The sequence below is a fragment of the Capricornis sumatraensis genome, chromosome 16, assembly GCF_032405125.1.
Source record: "Capricornis sumatraensis isolate serow.1 chromosome 16, serow.2, whole genome shotgun sequence".
Taxonomy (NCBI): Eukaryota; Metazoa; Chordata; class Mammalia; order Artiodactyla; family Bovidae; genus Capricornis; species Capricornis sumatraensis.
The window spans coordinates 19,349,084-19,365,808 of NC_091084.1; the positions used below are offsets into that span (position 1 = coordinate 19,349,084).

Below are 16,725 nucleotides of genomic sequence, written 5' to 3' on the forward strand. Positions count from 1 at the left end.
TCTGTTTGGTGAGTATTTACTAAAGATCAATCCGGGGAGGGGGTGGAGTCTGACACCAATGAAGGTAGAAATTTTTAACATTTTCTTCAACTGTTTCAAAATATTAGAGCCCAGGTTATCTTAGATGCTACACTTTTTTAAACTGGTGATATATTGAGTTATGATTCTTTACTTAAAATTTTCTTCTAAAACTCTAGGTATCTTCTTTATGTTCTGTATGATTTCCAACCTCTGTAATTTACTCTGAAGATCACAGCAGACCTCTTTCCTTTACAAGTCTTGAAATAGCCTTTCACCAAAAAGAATAAAATCTGATTAGAGTTAAAAGTGAGCTGCTAGACATGCAGGGACAAAGACACACAAAGCAAAAGAACTGTAAAGGAATTATCACTTGCATGTTCCATTTTGAAAACAATAGTGTAAATCATTTGGGCAAAAAAGACACACAAAAAGGCTTTTTCTCATTAAAGTTAATAGCAATTAAAGAGCAAATACTACATTTAGGGAGCTTATAATAGGTAGCGACAAGTGTATTTTCACTTTGAAGCTTTTATTTCTTTAAGCTTACTTCCTCCTTGGACAATATTTTATTTATGAGGGAAAAGTACATGTTAAACTACTAATGCTATCTCAATATGTTTAGTTTTAAGAAAAGCACACGTGAGCCAGGCCACAAGTTATACTGCAGAGCTTTCAAGCTTTCTCTGGTAGCCATCAGCTGGCCTTGAAATGCAGAATAAAATCACCACGGTCCTCTAGTGGTGGCCACGTGAAAAGCAGTAACACCAGCACGGAACAGCTAACACTTGAAAGGCTTGCTTTGTACCCCTTAATGATTTTTATCACAGGAAAGAACCTAAGCCTATCAAGATCACTGTTCTGATTCACTCTGACATCTGTCACTTTTTAATGATGCCACCAAAAAGCTATAAATACTTCTTCAGGCTTGGTTTGTGAATACCACAACCAGTAGGCTTTTTCCAAAGATAACAGCTAGTTTCTATGATGTAATTTTGCAAAGCAAAAATGGTTTATGCTTCTTAAGCAGAAATTTCTGGGAATACACTGAACTAGGCATTCTGAGTTCATGGTCAATTCCTGGGCATAGTGTCAATCAACACCGTGTAATTTCCACCCAGATCTAGAGCTTTATAAGAATAAAGAAATACAGTTGCTATACCCAGCTAAAAGTAACATTACCAAGCAACAGCTGACATTCTATTTGTTCAAATGATTGTAATAGCAGGCAGGTTAACAAGCTTTATACTATGGAAAGATAGATTTCTAAGGCAGTAAGAAATTCTTGCTAAGGAGATGAGAAGGTTTTATTTTGGGATCTAAAATTTTAAAGAAACCCACTACTTCTTTTACACCAAACAAATGTTCCTATTTGAACAAGATCTATTTGCTCACCTTATAGCCAAACAGAAAGAGTCCAAAGAAAAGACTGTAGAGGTCAGCTGTCAGGATGCCCAGGTTGACAGAAGTAGCACTGGTGACTTTCATCACCAGTGGCATGAAGCTATACAGGCAAAACATACAGAGGGCAAATGCTACAAATAGCAGGGCTGTGGGGGGAAAAATGCAATATCTAATGTTAAAGGAAGAAATCAAAAGATAAAGGATAAAACTTGCCTGATGTAAAATTCCTTGATCTTTTAACATACTGTCCACAAAGTCTCTTATTAACAGTAAGCATTACAAATGAGACATACAAAGTTCTCATGTGATGTAGATGAAGAACTACAACAGAGTGTTAGATGATCAAGGCCATAGAATCTTGCTTATGGTGTAAGCTAACAGCTCTTTTCACTCCATGCTATCCACACCTGCCCGGTGAGGTGCCAATGATAAAAGACATCATGGTTGGACACAATTTGTATGGTTGAATTCAAAATAAAGTATTCTTAGGGTATCAAAGACAGTTGTTAGAGTCTTATCTTTTGTTCATCCTATAAGAGAGATAGTCATGTGGGTGCTGACTACTTAGTATCTCTGCTTCACAACCACTTCTCCAACCTCATTCAACACATACACAGTACACACACAGGAAATCTAAGTTACTTACTTAAATGAAATCATTCAAGCATGGTAAATGAATTTCAATTCAATGACATTTCATGCACTACTTTTTTCCATCCATAAGGTTCAAATCTTTCCTGACTGTCCCACTACTGCTGTCTTCTGTTGTTTATCTGTGCAGATGCTTAAGACTATCAGATGAGAGAAGCAATCAAGATGGTAGTGACTACACACCATCAGATTATTTAAGTTAATACTTCACTGATTATACCAAGCAGGCAATCTTTACAAGAAGTCTGAGGACACGAAATATAGATCTAGTTGAAAGCTAGTGTGACCAAAGGTCAGTCTTATTCAGAATTCCTAGTAAAGAAAGGTTATTCTTGAGGGTAAAGATTAAGGATTAACTTTTACAGGGGTTCATTTACAAGTTCTCGGAGAAAACTTGACATAAACCACTATAGTTTTCTGTGTACTAAATTACTCTGTGATTTTATACAAAAATGCCTAAATAGTATTATTAAAATATTTCTTGGTGTGTGTCAGGGGAAAGACTAAAAATAATTATTATAGATATACATACCAATTTTCCAGTCCCAGTGAATGCTGGCAATATCCTTATATTCCACAATCAATCTGTGATTAAAAAAGAGGTCACAGAGACATCTTTATATAAATTTTCATTGTTTTATAAACAAGTTCCTTCAAGCTTTAAGTACTTCACTTTAAGTGCTTCAGCTTTTAAGGTAATGAATTATGTTGACTTTTGGTTTTCATAAAATATTTTAAAAAACTATCTTTAATTAATGACAAAGAATTAAACTCAAAGGAGACCATAAACACATGTTTGACACCCCTAGAAGCACTGTTTAGTGGTAGTCAGCTACAGGAGGGAAACATGATATTATGAATAGGAAGTTAATATTTTCTAGGAATAACTGAAAAAGAAAGTCTTCAACTGGTAATACAAAGTCTAATGATATTATAAGCAGGAATCTTAAGCATCAAACATGTGTAAAAAAAATGAGGCATAATTACTGACATTTTAACAATCTTCGAATAGATATTTAGCAAGCTGCTGATTTTGAATATGAATTTAGGCCAAATAAACAATGAATGTTAGTAGCTGGAAACTAATCATCTATGACATATTTGCTGATTTTGTTTTTAAGGATATGTTTAGAATCTTACAGCTGTATGCCACTGATAATTGTTCCAAATAAGCCCACCATTCCTAAAAACTCCCGTCTGCTCAGCTTCTTCACGATGTATTCTTCACACACATTAGAAACAGCATAGAGGGAAGCTCCAAGAAGGACCAAGATGTCACCAATCAGTACATTATTACCTATAGAGAGATAAGCCATAAAAAGGGATACATTGTCACTAGGGAAAACTCTCCAGCTTGCTTCCAGAAGTATATCTGACTCATAATCATCTAAATAAGATTTTATAGGAGAAGAAACCCTGATTTTTAAAAGTTTAAAGACTTACTCTTCTCACTTTCTGGCACAATTCTGCTTTCATTTTTCTTATTTTGGATCTTCAGGAAACTAACAGATTGGAAGATGGTGGTGTATACCATAATGTAAGGCCCCAGAAAATGATTCTATGACATGGGAAATTAATGGAATTTATTAATGGGAATTCACTGAAAACTACAGGGAAGCAAGGCAATTTTCTCAATCAAAGGAGACACTGAAGTCGCTTGCAGATTGGGGAAATTCATAGACCTTATTTAGATTTTATACTATAAACTATCTCAACCTTGACATAAAGAATATCAAAATGTTCTCATCTACAGAGTAGCTGAAATAGAGGTCATTTAGTGTACACAAAGTCTCCTTTTTGATGGCAACAAAACCTACAGTAGGGTTTCCGGCAACTAATCTAAATGTATGGGCTAAAAGAAGATTATTGCAAATATATAAAGTTCTCTCTCAGGACACAAAACAAACTAGTGTGACAAAAAGCAAGGACTCTGGGCAGGTAGGAACATAGAATGCTTTGTCAAAGTGGTCATAGTACCAGAAGCAAGCAAATCTAAAAATAAAAATTTTAAGATAGGTAATCAGGACATGTTCTCTGCCTTTTACTTTATCTTTGCAAAATAAAAGTGAAGAAATAAGCAAAATGTCTTCTGTGACTAAACCAGAAACAAGTAACACAGTCTCACCTGTATTTTCTTCCCTCCCTGCTAATATGTCTGCACCAACCATAGTTCCTACACCCAACAGACAGACAGCCACAGCAATGAAGTGGATCACTCTGTATCTTGCATAAAGAATAAACCACGAAAGAGCCATCAACACAGGAATCCCAAAGCAATCCAAAAGCTGCATGAAAGGAGAAATAAAAAACTTAAAATATCTCTCATTAGTGAAAAGATGACCAAGTAATAACAGAAATTGGTGTTTATTGAGCATTTATTATTGCCAGCCCTGTACTAAATGCTTTATCTGGATGAACTCATTCAATCCTCACAAGAACTCTATGAAACTGGAACTTCAACCTCCATTTTACCCATGAGGAAACCAAAGGCACAGAGAGCTTAAATGAGTTGCCCAAAATTACACAGTTAAAAGTTTGGGAGTCAGTTGATGAACCCAGGAATTCTGCCCAACAGCCTATACAATGTATTTCTACACTCTCACTTGTGTTTATCCTTAAGTCCAGTAGACATGTACCCATTCAGTCAATAAATATTTAAGTATGTGATATGTGGGAGACACTAATGGAGGAGGTGGAATGTAGAGAATAAAAGAGGTACCAAGTGGAGTATTTAGAACACTAGACAGAGAAAAATAGCATAACCAATGTTTAATTGCAGTTGGGCTTAAGAACTACAAAAAGAACAGGTTATTATGAGAAAGCAAACAGACGCCATCTCCCTGACAAAGTGTCCAACCCCACCATATAAGACAGATACTTGCTCACAGCAAATACTCTCGCTCATCTTCATCATATACTCCTCCACCACCTGTTGATTCTGGGTCCAGAAAATACTTGCTACACCCCTGATATTGCCAGTCTGAAAGGCAGGGGGATCAAGAGTGCCAAAATTATAGTAAATCCAAAATCTTTGCAAGATAAAGTAAAAAGAGATTTCATTCATTCGATTCTCAAAGGCACACATTTGTAGAGTGCATTCAAGGATAAAATACATTCCTTTTACTAATAATGTTCCTGATGTTGCTGTTTGATTGCTCATCCTGTATCTATTTAGTCTTGGACAAGGCAGGCCCTAAATCTCAGCAGTTTGTTTGATCCTATCCACAGTTGTTTACTGATTGCCTTTCACTGCAATGTCAAGTATAGGAATGGGCACTTTGCCTTCTGTTATTTATTCCATCTATAGAACTCTAATCTCTTAAGTGCTTTATTGAGCCTGCCTGAATAACAAACCATTAAACGATGCAAATGATAATAGCTTGTCCTGGAAGACACCAAAAGAATCTAGTCATAGTGAAGTAATAAAATCAAAACTATGGTCCATAAACAAAAAAAAGTAGACAAAAATCTCTCTAAAAACTATCACAGAAGACTCCCTATCCTCAAATTGTATCTTAAAATCAAACTTAAACCTGCTCTATTTTTAACCATTTTTGGTGGGCAATGACTGGCCAAACAAGAGAGGCACCTACATCTTGGTGAGAGCTCCCAAGGCCTCAGGCTCCAGCCCTGCCATTGACCAGCTGTGTGATCTCCAGCTAGTCAACTCTTGAGTCAAAATCTAAAATCAAGAAGTCAGACCAAATGACCTCAAGGTACCTGGCCACTCTAAAGTTCCATGACTTCTAATCTGGTATCTATCACAGTCAGTCATTTATCTAAACGGAATCTTTTCAAAATGTATTCCTGGTGACAGATGCCTTCTGCTTGATGCTTTTAGTTCTAAGAGCCATCTATTTAATGTTTAAAAATTATTGGCTAGATTTCTGATTTTAAAAAATAGATATGCAACAAGCAACAAAGGTTTACTGTGTGGCATGGGGAACTATAGTAAATACCTTGTAATAACCTATAATGGAAAATAATTTCAAAAATAACATGTGTGTATAACTAAATCACACACACACAAAAATTCTACTTTTTGAAATTAAGCAATGTTTATTTTTTTGCCACGTTTTCTAAATGGCCTATGGACATCTAATAACAACATATGAGATACAAAATTTTAAATATATTTGTGTAGGATATGATTAATATAAATTAATTAAATATAAATCTATTATATTTAAATTATTAATGATATCATTCAAGATGCTCCTATTCTTATTTATTCTGCACTTGATAAAATATTCTCAGAAAAATATTAATATGTCTCACTGCTACTGCTAAGTCGCTTCAGTCATGTCCGACTCTGTGCGACCCCATAGACGCCAGCCCAACGAGGCTCCCCCGTCCCTGGGATTCTCCAGGCAAGAACACTGGAGTGGGTTGCCATTTCCTTCTCCAATGCGTGAAAGTGAAAAGGGAAAGTCAAGACACTCAGTTGTATCTGACTTCTTAGCGACCCCATGGACTGCAGCCTACAAGGCTCCTCCGTCCATGGGATTTTCCAGGCAAGAGTACTGGAGTGGGTTGCCATTGTCTCACTATGATTATATATTTTTTCTTTTCCTTTATATTTCTTCTGATTTTTCCTTTATATATCTTTGTTTCTTTGTTGATAAGGTATCTAATGGTTTATGATGTCTATCTTCTTTGTGAATTGCTCCTTTTATCATTAAAAATATTCATCTTTGCTTTAAAAAAATTTTTATATAGACACAAGAAGTAAGAACCTGGAATGAGGGGGAAGGATGGATATAAACATGAATCAGACTTTGTTAGTGATACAGTGGAGTATACTCTATAGAGAAGAAAATGAAATTGAATTAGGCCTTTGAGAAGGGGCTTTGAAAAGGATGCATTCTAGAAATAATATAGCCAAATGAGAGAAGCTGGTTGTGGGTAGGGAATGTGTAGATATGGCAAGTGAAATGAGAAGTAACATGAGTAGAAACCTAGGCCAGCAATGTCAACGTCATGACACATGATGAACCACTACATTAGCATTTACAATTACAGAATCCTTGAAGGAATCCTTAAGAAAGAGGTTCAAAGACCATCCAATTTGAACTTCCACCCTCTCAGGGGGAATTCCCTGGTGGTCCAGTGGTTAGGACTCTGTGCTTCCACTGCAGGGGGCACTGGATCCATACCTGGTTGGTAAACTAAGATCCTGCATGTTGTATGTCCATAAAGAAACAAACAAGCAAACTTCCACCCTTTCGGATTAACCAGACTAGAGGTTTACTCAAGGAGATAATCCAATTGAAGAATTCCAGTGACAGGCACTCTTCACTGCTGGAAGGAGGTTTAGTTGTTAGATGCACTTGTTATAATATGGCTTCCTAGGACCATAAGTACTTAATTTTTGACAACCAAATGCTTAGGTTTTTCTAAGAGGCTAGGATGAAAGAAATTGTTTGAGATTAGTTTAAGGCATGAATTTTAGTCACAAAACTTCAGTGTAAGTATTTTGCTTAGCTCTGTTTAGACCTGTACCAATTCAAAACTTCTAAACATCATCTGTCACAGATCAAAATTTCTGGAAATTATAATCAAGCAATTAAACTGTGTGTGAGATCATGAAGGTAGATGTGACTAGAAAAACGCCATTTTCTGTATTTGTTGTTGTTTAGTCACTAGGTTGTGTCTGACTCTGCGACTCCATGGAACGCAGCGTGCCAGGCTTTCCTGTTCTTCACTATTTCCCAGAGTTTGCTCAAACTCATGTTCATTGAGTTGGTGATGCCTCCAACCATCTCATCCTCTGCCACCCCCTTCTCCTCCTGCACTCAATCTTTCCCAGCATCAGGGTCTTTTCCAATGAGTCGGCTCTTTTATATAGAGTACATTTTCTATATACTTACACTCTTATTATTCATTGCTAAAAGTACACTTAATACTATTTGTGATGAATGCATCTTCTAGGTCACTCCTGGTTTTAATTTCTATGAAATTCTGAGTTTTTCATGTGCCTCTTATGATGTCTGTCTTATAAAAGATTTCCTATCTTTCCCACCAGGCTCCTCTGTCCATGGGATTTTCCAGGCGAGAATACTGGAGTGGGTTGTCATTTCCTTCTACAGGGGATCTTCCCGACCCAGGGATGAAACCCGCGTCTTCTGCTTGACAGGCAGATTCTTTTTACCACTGAGCCACCTGGGAAGCCCAGAGGACAATGCTTAGCACAGTATTAAATGGCATTCTGGTAATAATAGCATTTAACGCATATTCACATCAGAAAAATACCAAGTTTTCACTAATCATTAATCTTTCTCTTTAAATCTTCAATTTTTCCATGTTCCTTAAATTTGGAGATAAGACTATCTCTGTTTTATAGGAAAAAGTAAAGCAACAGGAATTCTCTGGTGGTCCAGTGGTAGAGACTCTGTGCTTTCACTGCTGAGAGCACAGGTCCAATCTCTCCTTGGTTGGGGAAGTAAGATTCTGCAAGTTATACAGCACAGACAAAAAAAAAAAGATGCATCAAAAGTCATAAATTCAGGGACCTCCTTGGTGGTCCAGCGGCTAAGACTCTGCGATTCCAATGCAGGGAGCTCAGGTTTGATCCCTGGTAAAGAACATAAATACCACATGCCACAACAAATTTTTTTTAAGTCATAAATTCAGTAAACTGTGAAGTCTAAACCCGACATGGGAATCTATTTTACTTTCATCTCCATTTACAACACATTTTATTGTTAGCAATAAACAGTCAGTGTTATGATACATTCCACAGTTTGCTAACGTTAAGACAACTCTTCTTTTTTTAGGGTGTGTCACATAGCTTGCTGGATCTTAGTTCCCCGACCAGGGATCAAACTCGGCCACAGCAGTGAAAGCCCAGAATCCTAACCACTAAGGCCACCAGGGAACTCCCTAATGTTAAGACAACTTAATCAGTCGTCCTCAACTCCACCAAGTTGAAAAGTACCGCTATGTAGGAACATTTTTCTTTCAATCTAATGAGACTAAACCTAGAAAAGGAATAGATATAAGTTTTACTTTTGGCTACCACCTCTACCCAAAATGTCTAACGCCCTATTAGACAACAGACAACAAAAAGACAACAACCTATTAGTTGTCTTAAATATCTACTTTACTTGTAAGACTCCAATTTATCTGGGACACAATAGTATATTCACTTTATATGCCATTTAAGCAACACACAGAACAGAACTCTTGCCAACATTACAGCATCGACTGCCAACTAAATATTTATGTTTATTTGGTAGCAACTGTTCTATTCATCTATAGCATTAGCAATTTGGGAACAGATTAACTTGTATATGTTTTCACTAATTCCAGGAAGCCTTTCTCATTAGCACACATGCTCTACTGGAAAACAGATAGCATCTACTGTTTTTAGTTTTTTTCTGAGTGAACAGGTTGTTAAGCAAATTAGGTGAGTACATATGAGTTCAGATTCCTTTCTTAAAGCTATAAAATCCAAACTGGTCAGAGGACTCCTCCTTACCTGGACACTGGTTAGAGTTGTGTACTGGTATGCTCTGACAATCAGGTAATTAGCTTCTACATCTGCTAGTCCAAGCAGGATGTACTTCCACCATTTCTTTTTCAAGATGTATAAAAGATTATCACTACCTGGTTGAAAGAAATCTAGATTAGGACATGTTACTTGAAAATTATTCCATGCATGTTAATTTAGAGATAAAGACTCAAAGCTAGTGTTTGTGCTAGGCTGTGCTTGGTCGCTCAGTTGTGTCTGACTCTCTGCAACCCTATAGACTATAGCCCACCAGGCTTCTCTGTCCATGGGGATTCTCCAGACAAGAATACTGGAGTGGATTGTCATGTCCTCCTCCAAGAAATCTTCCCAACCCAGGGATGGAACCCAGGTCTCCTGCATTACAGGCACATACTTTACCACCATGTACATTGAACATGGTCCCTCCTAATGTCCATTACTCATAACTCAAACTCCTGCAACAGCTCAGCAGAGTTGGTCAGATTTTCTTCTAGTATGAGGCACAAGCTAAGATGTCATCATAGACCAAGTGCTCAATGAAAACACCAGAGATAAAGGAAGTAAGAGTGGTTAAATTCATTGAATTCCTTTTTCTTTCCTACTGCAACAGAAATATAACATCCAGATCATCTTATGAAATGAAATGTTTTCTTATAACTTTATCAAACAGACCAAAACTCTGTTTGTGGTCATTATTTTGGAAAATATCTGCTTTCAACAGAAAATTAAGCCAGTGGTAAGTTTGGAAAAACAGCCTAGTGACATCATTGAAGAAACACCTTTTATCCCTTAAATTCTATTTATTCAAGTTAACTGTGAATAATTTCTTTGGAGAATCTAGCATTACAAGGAGATAGAGTTGGCATATATGCAAGAAGGCTTTATGGGTAAGATAACCTGCAAAGAAATAAAGGCAGAGAGAATCATAGTCAAATTCTGTTATTGTTCAGTTACTCAGTTGTGTCTGACTCTTCACAACCCCATGGACAGCAGCACACCAGGCTTCCCTGTCCTTCACTATCTCCCAGAGTTTGCTCAAACTCATGTCCATTGAGTCGATGAGGCCATCCAACCATCTCATCCTCTGTTCCCCACTTCTCCTCCTACCTTCAATCTTTCCTAGCATCAGGGTCTTTACCACTGAGTCGGCTCTTTGCATCATGTGGCCAAAGTACTGGAGCTTCAGCTTCAGCATCAGTCCTTCCAATGAATATTCAGGACTGATTTCTTTTAGGATGGACTGGTTGGATCTCCCTGCAGTCCAAGGAACTCTCAAGAATCTTCTCCAACACCACAGTTCAAAAGCATCAATTCTTCAGTGCTCAGCTTTCTTTATGGTCCAACTCTCACATCCATACATGACTACTGGAAAAACCATAGCTTTGACTATACGAACCTTTGTCAGCAAAGTAATGTCTCTGCTTTTTAATATGCTGTCTAGGTTGGTCATAGCTTTTCTACCAAGGAGCAAGTGTCTTTTAATTTCATGGCTGCAGTCACCATCCACAATAATTATCATTAAATCCCAACTAGCAGGAATATCCTAAAAACACAGTCTTCCTAACATGAGATAGCATGGAAGGCATCTATTAATAATAACCATCCCTTAGGGGACTTCACTTATTTATTTACATATCATTTTTTTAGTGGTAAAGAATCTACTAGCAATGCAGGAGATGGAGGCTCAATCTCTGGGTCAGGAAGAACCCCTGGAGAAGGAAATGGCAAACCACTCCAGTATTCTTGCCTGAGAAATCCCATGGACAGAGGAGCCTGGTGGTCTAAAGTCCATGGGGTCGCAAAGTCAGACACGACTTAGCAACTAAACACAATAATAGCCATCCCTTAGAGGGACTTCACTGATACATTTACAAATCACACTGACTTCCTAAAGGCCAGTTCTTACAGATAGGAGCAAATTCTGAGGCTATTAACCACGACATACCAGTTCTATTTCCAGCTTGTACAGCTCTTGCCAAATTTGGTGCTTTCCCCTTAGGATAGTCCCCCCTTCTCATAATTGGCTTCCACTTTCTTTCAAAAGTAAATTATTTATCCTGACATATAGGAATACCATTGATGTATTAATGTTCATATTAAAACCACTACACTGGTAATTTTATCATATGCTTTAAATGTGCTGAAAATGGTAGTATTGCACCCTCCCAGTCTGGGTTATCCACTGTCTTTACACTCTTGAAATCAATCTTGTGATAAGATGTTAATTCCTTGTTTTGTTTCACTCACATTTACAGGCAGTGGTGCTCTACTTAGCATTCTCCACTTAGCTGGAAATATATATTTTGGAAAGTGAGGTTCTTGACTTTTTAAGTGTTTTTAACACTGTCTCTTAAATTTATCAGCCACAGGGGAGGAAAAAAGGTGTAACTTATAATGGCATTTACACTTTTTTTTTTTTTTTTTACAAATCCTGTGTTACAGTTTGATGCTACTCATTTTAATCACTCTAGTCACTAACTTCATAGAATTCAGAGGTGTCATACCTTTCTAGTGACTTTTATAAAAACAGCAGTAGTTTCCAGTTCTTGGTTTTGGTTTGGGCTCATGTTTTATTTTTTGAATGTATAGAGCCAAAATTTTTATGAAGATAGTTAGTTAAAAAGGTAATTTGACTTACCTGATTGAAATGCCAGCATCACTGTATAAATTAGAAACAGCAAGCAGTAGTTGATAAAGCTCTGTAGCATAGGAGTATTCACTTTATATCTTTCTGCCAAATACTGGCTGGTGATGGCTGTCCCACATATACACAAGGATAACATCTGACCTAAGGCAATTGTTTTCAAAATGTTCCTAGAAAATAAAGGAGAAAATAAGAGTAACTGGTAAATAATTTATGTATTTCACATGCACACACACACTTTAGGGCTAAACAAAAAGGAAAATGCTAATAATTCCAGGTGGCTCTTTATTTCATTTTATCACTTACTTCATATGCACAAAAAGTGTTGGATTTTCAACAACTACAATTTTATTCTCTTTTATATTTCTAATTTCTCCCACAAAAATACATATCCCCCTAGTTCACTGATGATCTATTTAGAGATCATCTTGGTTACTTAGTAGCAGTGGCCACAGGACTAGAAAAGGTCAGTTTTCATTCCAATCCCAAAGAAAGGCAATGCCAAGGAATGATCAAACTATTGCACAATTGCACTCATCTCACACGCTAGAAAAGTAATGCTCAAAATTCTCCAAGCCAGGCTTCAGCAGTATGTGAACCGTGAACTTCCAGATGATCAAGCTGGTTTTAGAAAAGGCAAAGGAACCAGAGATTAAATTGCCAACATCTGCTGGATCATCGAAACAGCAAGAGAGTTCCAGAAAACATCTATCTCTGTTTTATTGACTATGCCAAAGCCTTTGACTGTGTGGATCACAATAAACTGTGGAAAATTCTTCAAGAGATGGGAATACCAGACCACCTGATCTGCCTCTTGAGAAATTTGTATGCAGGTCAGGAAGCAACAGTTAGAACTGGACATGGAACAACAGACTGGTTCCAAATAGGAAAAGGAGTACGTCAAGGCTGTATTTTGTCACCCTGCTTATGTAACTTATATGCAGAGTACATCATGAGAAACACTGGGCTGGAAGAAGCACAAGCTAGAATCAAGACTGCTGGGAAAAAGATCAATAACCTCAGATATGCAGATGACACCACCCTTATGGCAGAAAGTGAAGAAGAACTAAAGAGCCTCTTGATGAAAGCAAAAGAGGAGAGTGAAAAAGATGGCTTAAAACTCAACATTCAGAAAACTAAGGTCATGGCATCCCTCAGGCAAACAGTGGAAACAGTGACAGACTTTATATTTTTGAGCTCCAAAATCACTGCAGATGGTGACTGCAGCCATGAAATTAAAAGATGCTTGCTCCTTGGAAGGAAAGTTATGACCAACCTAGACAGCATATTAAAAAGCAGAGACAATATTGTGTCAACAAAGGTCTGTCTAGTCAAGGCTATGGTTTTTCCAGTAGTCATGTATGGATGTGAGAATTGGACTATAAAGGAGGCTGAGTGCCAAAGAATTGATGCTTTTGAACCATGGTGTTGGAGAAGACTCTTGAGAGTCCCTTGGACTACTAGGAGATCCAACCAGTCCATCCTAAAGGAGATCAGTCCTGAATATTCACTGGAAGGACTGATGCTGAAGCTGAAGCTCCAGTACTTTGGCCACATGATGCAAAGAGCCAACTCACTGGAAAAGACGCTGATGCTAGAAAAGATTGAGGGCAGGAGGAGAAGGGGATGACAGAGGATGAGATGGTTGGATGACATTACTGACTCTATGGACAGGAGTTTGGGTAAACTCTGGGAGTTGGTGATGGACAGGGAGGCCTGGCGTGCTGTGGTTCATGGCATCGCAAAGAGTCAGACACGACTGAGCAACTGAACTGAACTGAACTGATTACTTAGCTATGTCATATATTATTTGAATTGTGTCTGTGTGATTTTTTAAAACTCAACTTTAACTCTAGTTTTAAAGTTTATCTGTTTATTAAATGTTTAACATTTTCTTATCCTTTCATTCTCCCAGAGACTTGGTTTCTTCAATTAGAAGCAGAGACTTTCAGTGTTACCTACGTGTTAGAAATCACAGAGCTTTTAAAAATGTTAATACCCCAGGTTGTACCCCAGACCAATTATACTATCACCTCGAGGGGTGGGTCCAGGCATCAGTGATGTTCAGAGCTCCCCAAGTAATCCCCAAAGCTGCCAAGACTGTGAATCACCACTTCAGAGACGGGTACTTTGAATCCAGATAGAACAAGATCTAGAGCCTACCCGTCTTCATTTTAAAAGAGAATACCTTAGCAACCAACTGAAAACTGCAGAAAGCAAACCACACAAACCATTTTTTTTTTGTTACAGAAAGCAATCTTATAACAGTGGTACAAGTGAAAAAGGGCTGAGAGAGCACACAGGTTAATTCTGAATGAGGGAGTTAGCAGGCAGAGGGAAAACTGAGAAAAGTTTTATGGAAGAGACAATTTTTCAGTTAGATTTGGATGTATATAAGAGGTTGATAGAGGAAGAAGTAGGGAGAAGGGAATCCAAGAAGTAACTGTAGGCCCAAATGTACAGGCACAAACATCCAATGGTGGGTTCTGGAAGCAAGTGGTCTATGCCTAAGGCACAAGTGCAAAGAGCCACGGGCAAGAAGCCTGGAAAAGTAATGTGTGAAAGCGCCATCTAAGATGGCCACCAGTGAATCTGTTTCTGGATAGCTCTGTTCTGTGTAATCGCTTCCATCTGAACATGAGCTGGATCTTTAATTTGACTCTAACCATTAGAATTCAAATAAAATAATGGGATACCAGACTGTACAACACAGAGAATACATCCAGTATTTTATAGTTACTGCAAATGGAGTATAACCCTTAAAAAGTGTGAATCATTATATGGTACACCTGTAATTTATATACTATTGTACATCAACTATACTTCAATTAAAAAAAAAAAACCCAGGCTACCACTTCCATGATTACATTAGATGAGGTTATAACTTCCATCTTGCTAGCCAACTCTACTGATTCTCCTCCTTACTGGTTCTAATCAAACAAGCTGCTATATAATGAGGCCCACATGGCAAGGAACAAAAGGAGGCCTCTGGTCAACAACCAGTAAGGAATTGAGACCCTGAGTCCACCAGTCTCCAAGGAAATAAATCTCACCAACATCAACACAACCTCAGAAGCATTTTCTCCCCAGTCATGGCTTCAGATGAGACTCCATCCCTGGCCAACATCATGACTGCAGCCTTATGAGAGATCTGAAGCGGAGAGCAGAGCTAAGCCATGCCCAGATGCCTGATCCATCAAAACTATAAGATAACAAGTGTATTGTTTTAAGCCACTAAATTTGAGGCAATTTGTTATACAGTAGCAAGAGGTTAAAAAAATACAAAGTTGAAACTCTGAACTTCAGAAAGACTGTATCTATATCTGTTTTGCTCTCCACTACATATCCAGTGCTAGCACTTTGCTGTCACTCAATAAATATTTGTCAAGTGAATGTAAATAGATAAAGAAATTACCAGATATGCCCAAACATATGGTTACCTCAAATATAAGACACTTTCCCACTTGTCCTATGAAGTGTAATAGTTGAAGAAAAACAACAAACTATGAAAGTGCCATGATACAGAAACTAAGAGTACAAAAACATTTTAAGAAAACTGATATCAACAATACAACAGCCAAAAACTGCAGAGACAGAAAAAGGGTCATCATGACTAAACAGACACAGTTGAAATGGCAAGCTGGAAGCTCCTAGATAGCTTGGAAAGAAGGCTTTTTGTTAGTGGTAGTAACTAAAGTCAGATTTCAGTGGGCTGAGTGAGTAGAATATCAGTAAATTAATGCACCAAAATTTCTTGCCAAGAGAATGCATTGGTCATAACAAACACTCTCTTCCAACAACACAAGAGATGACTATACACATGGGCATCACCAGATGGTCCATACTGAAATCAGATGAATTATATTCATTGCAGCCAAAGACTGAGAAGCTCTATGCAGTTAGCAAAAACAAGACTGGGAACTGACTGTGGCTCAGATCATGAACACCATACTGATTTCAATAAAATTCAGACTTGAAGAAAGTAGGGAAAATCACTAGGCCATTCAGGCATGACCTAAATCAAATCCCTTATGATTATACAGTGGAAGTGACAAATAGATTCAAGGGATTAGATCTGATAGAGTGCCTGAAGAACTATGGACAGAGGTTTGTAACATTGTACAGGAGCCAGTGATCAAAACCATCCCCAAGAAAAAGAAATGGAAAAAGGCAAAATGGTTGTCTGAGGAGGACTTACAAATAGCTGAGAAAAGAAGAGAAATGAAAGGCAAAGGAGAAAAGGAAAGATATACCCATCTGAATGCAGAGTTCCAAAGAACAGCAAGGAGAGATAAGAAAGACTTCCTAAGTGATCAATGCAAAGAAATAGAAGAAAGACTAGAGATCTCTTCAAGAAAATTAGAGATACCAAGGGACCATTTCATGCAAAGATGAGCACAATAAAGGACAGAAATGGTGTGAACCTAACAGAAGCAGAAGATATTTAAAAGAAGTGGCAAGAATACACAGAAGAACTGAACAAAAAAGGTCTTAATGACCCGGATAACCACAATGG

General features: G+C 37.6%; 1 protein-coding gene across 2 annotated transcripts in view; it reads right to left on the minus strand.

The window, feature by feature from the left end:
* SLC35F2 (solute carrier family 35 member F2) overlaps positions 1-16,725 on the minus strand; it is a 65,987-nt gene that overhangs the window by 5,650 nt on the left and 43,612 nt on the right. For both annotated transcript variants that reach the window (XM_068988931.1, XM_068988932.1), the window contains exons 2-7: positions 12,204-12,379; positions 9,554-9,681; positions 4,199-4,358; positions 3,214-3,370; positions 2,606-2,658; positions 1,414-1,568 (exon numbers count right to left, since the gene is read on the minus strand). In XM_068988931.1, the coding sequence (XP_068845032.1) occupies positions 1,414-1,568; positions 2,606-2,658; positions 3,214-3,370; positions 4,199-4,358; positions 9,554-9,681; positions 12,204-12,379 (829 nt within the window). The remainder of the gene's footprint in view (positions 1-1,413; positions 1,569-2,605; positions 2,659-3,213; positions 3,371-4,198; positions 4,359-9,553; positions 9,682-12,203; positions 12,380-16,725) is intronic.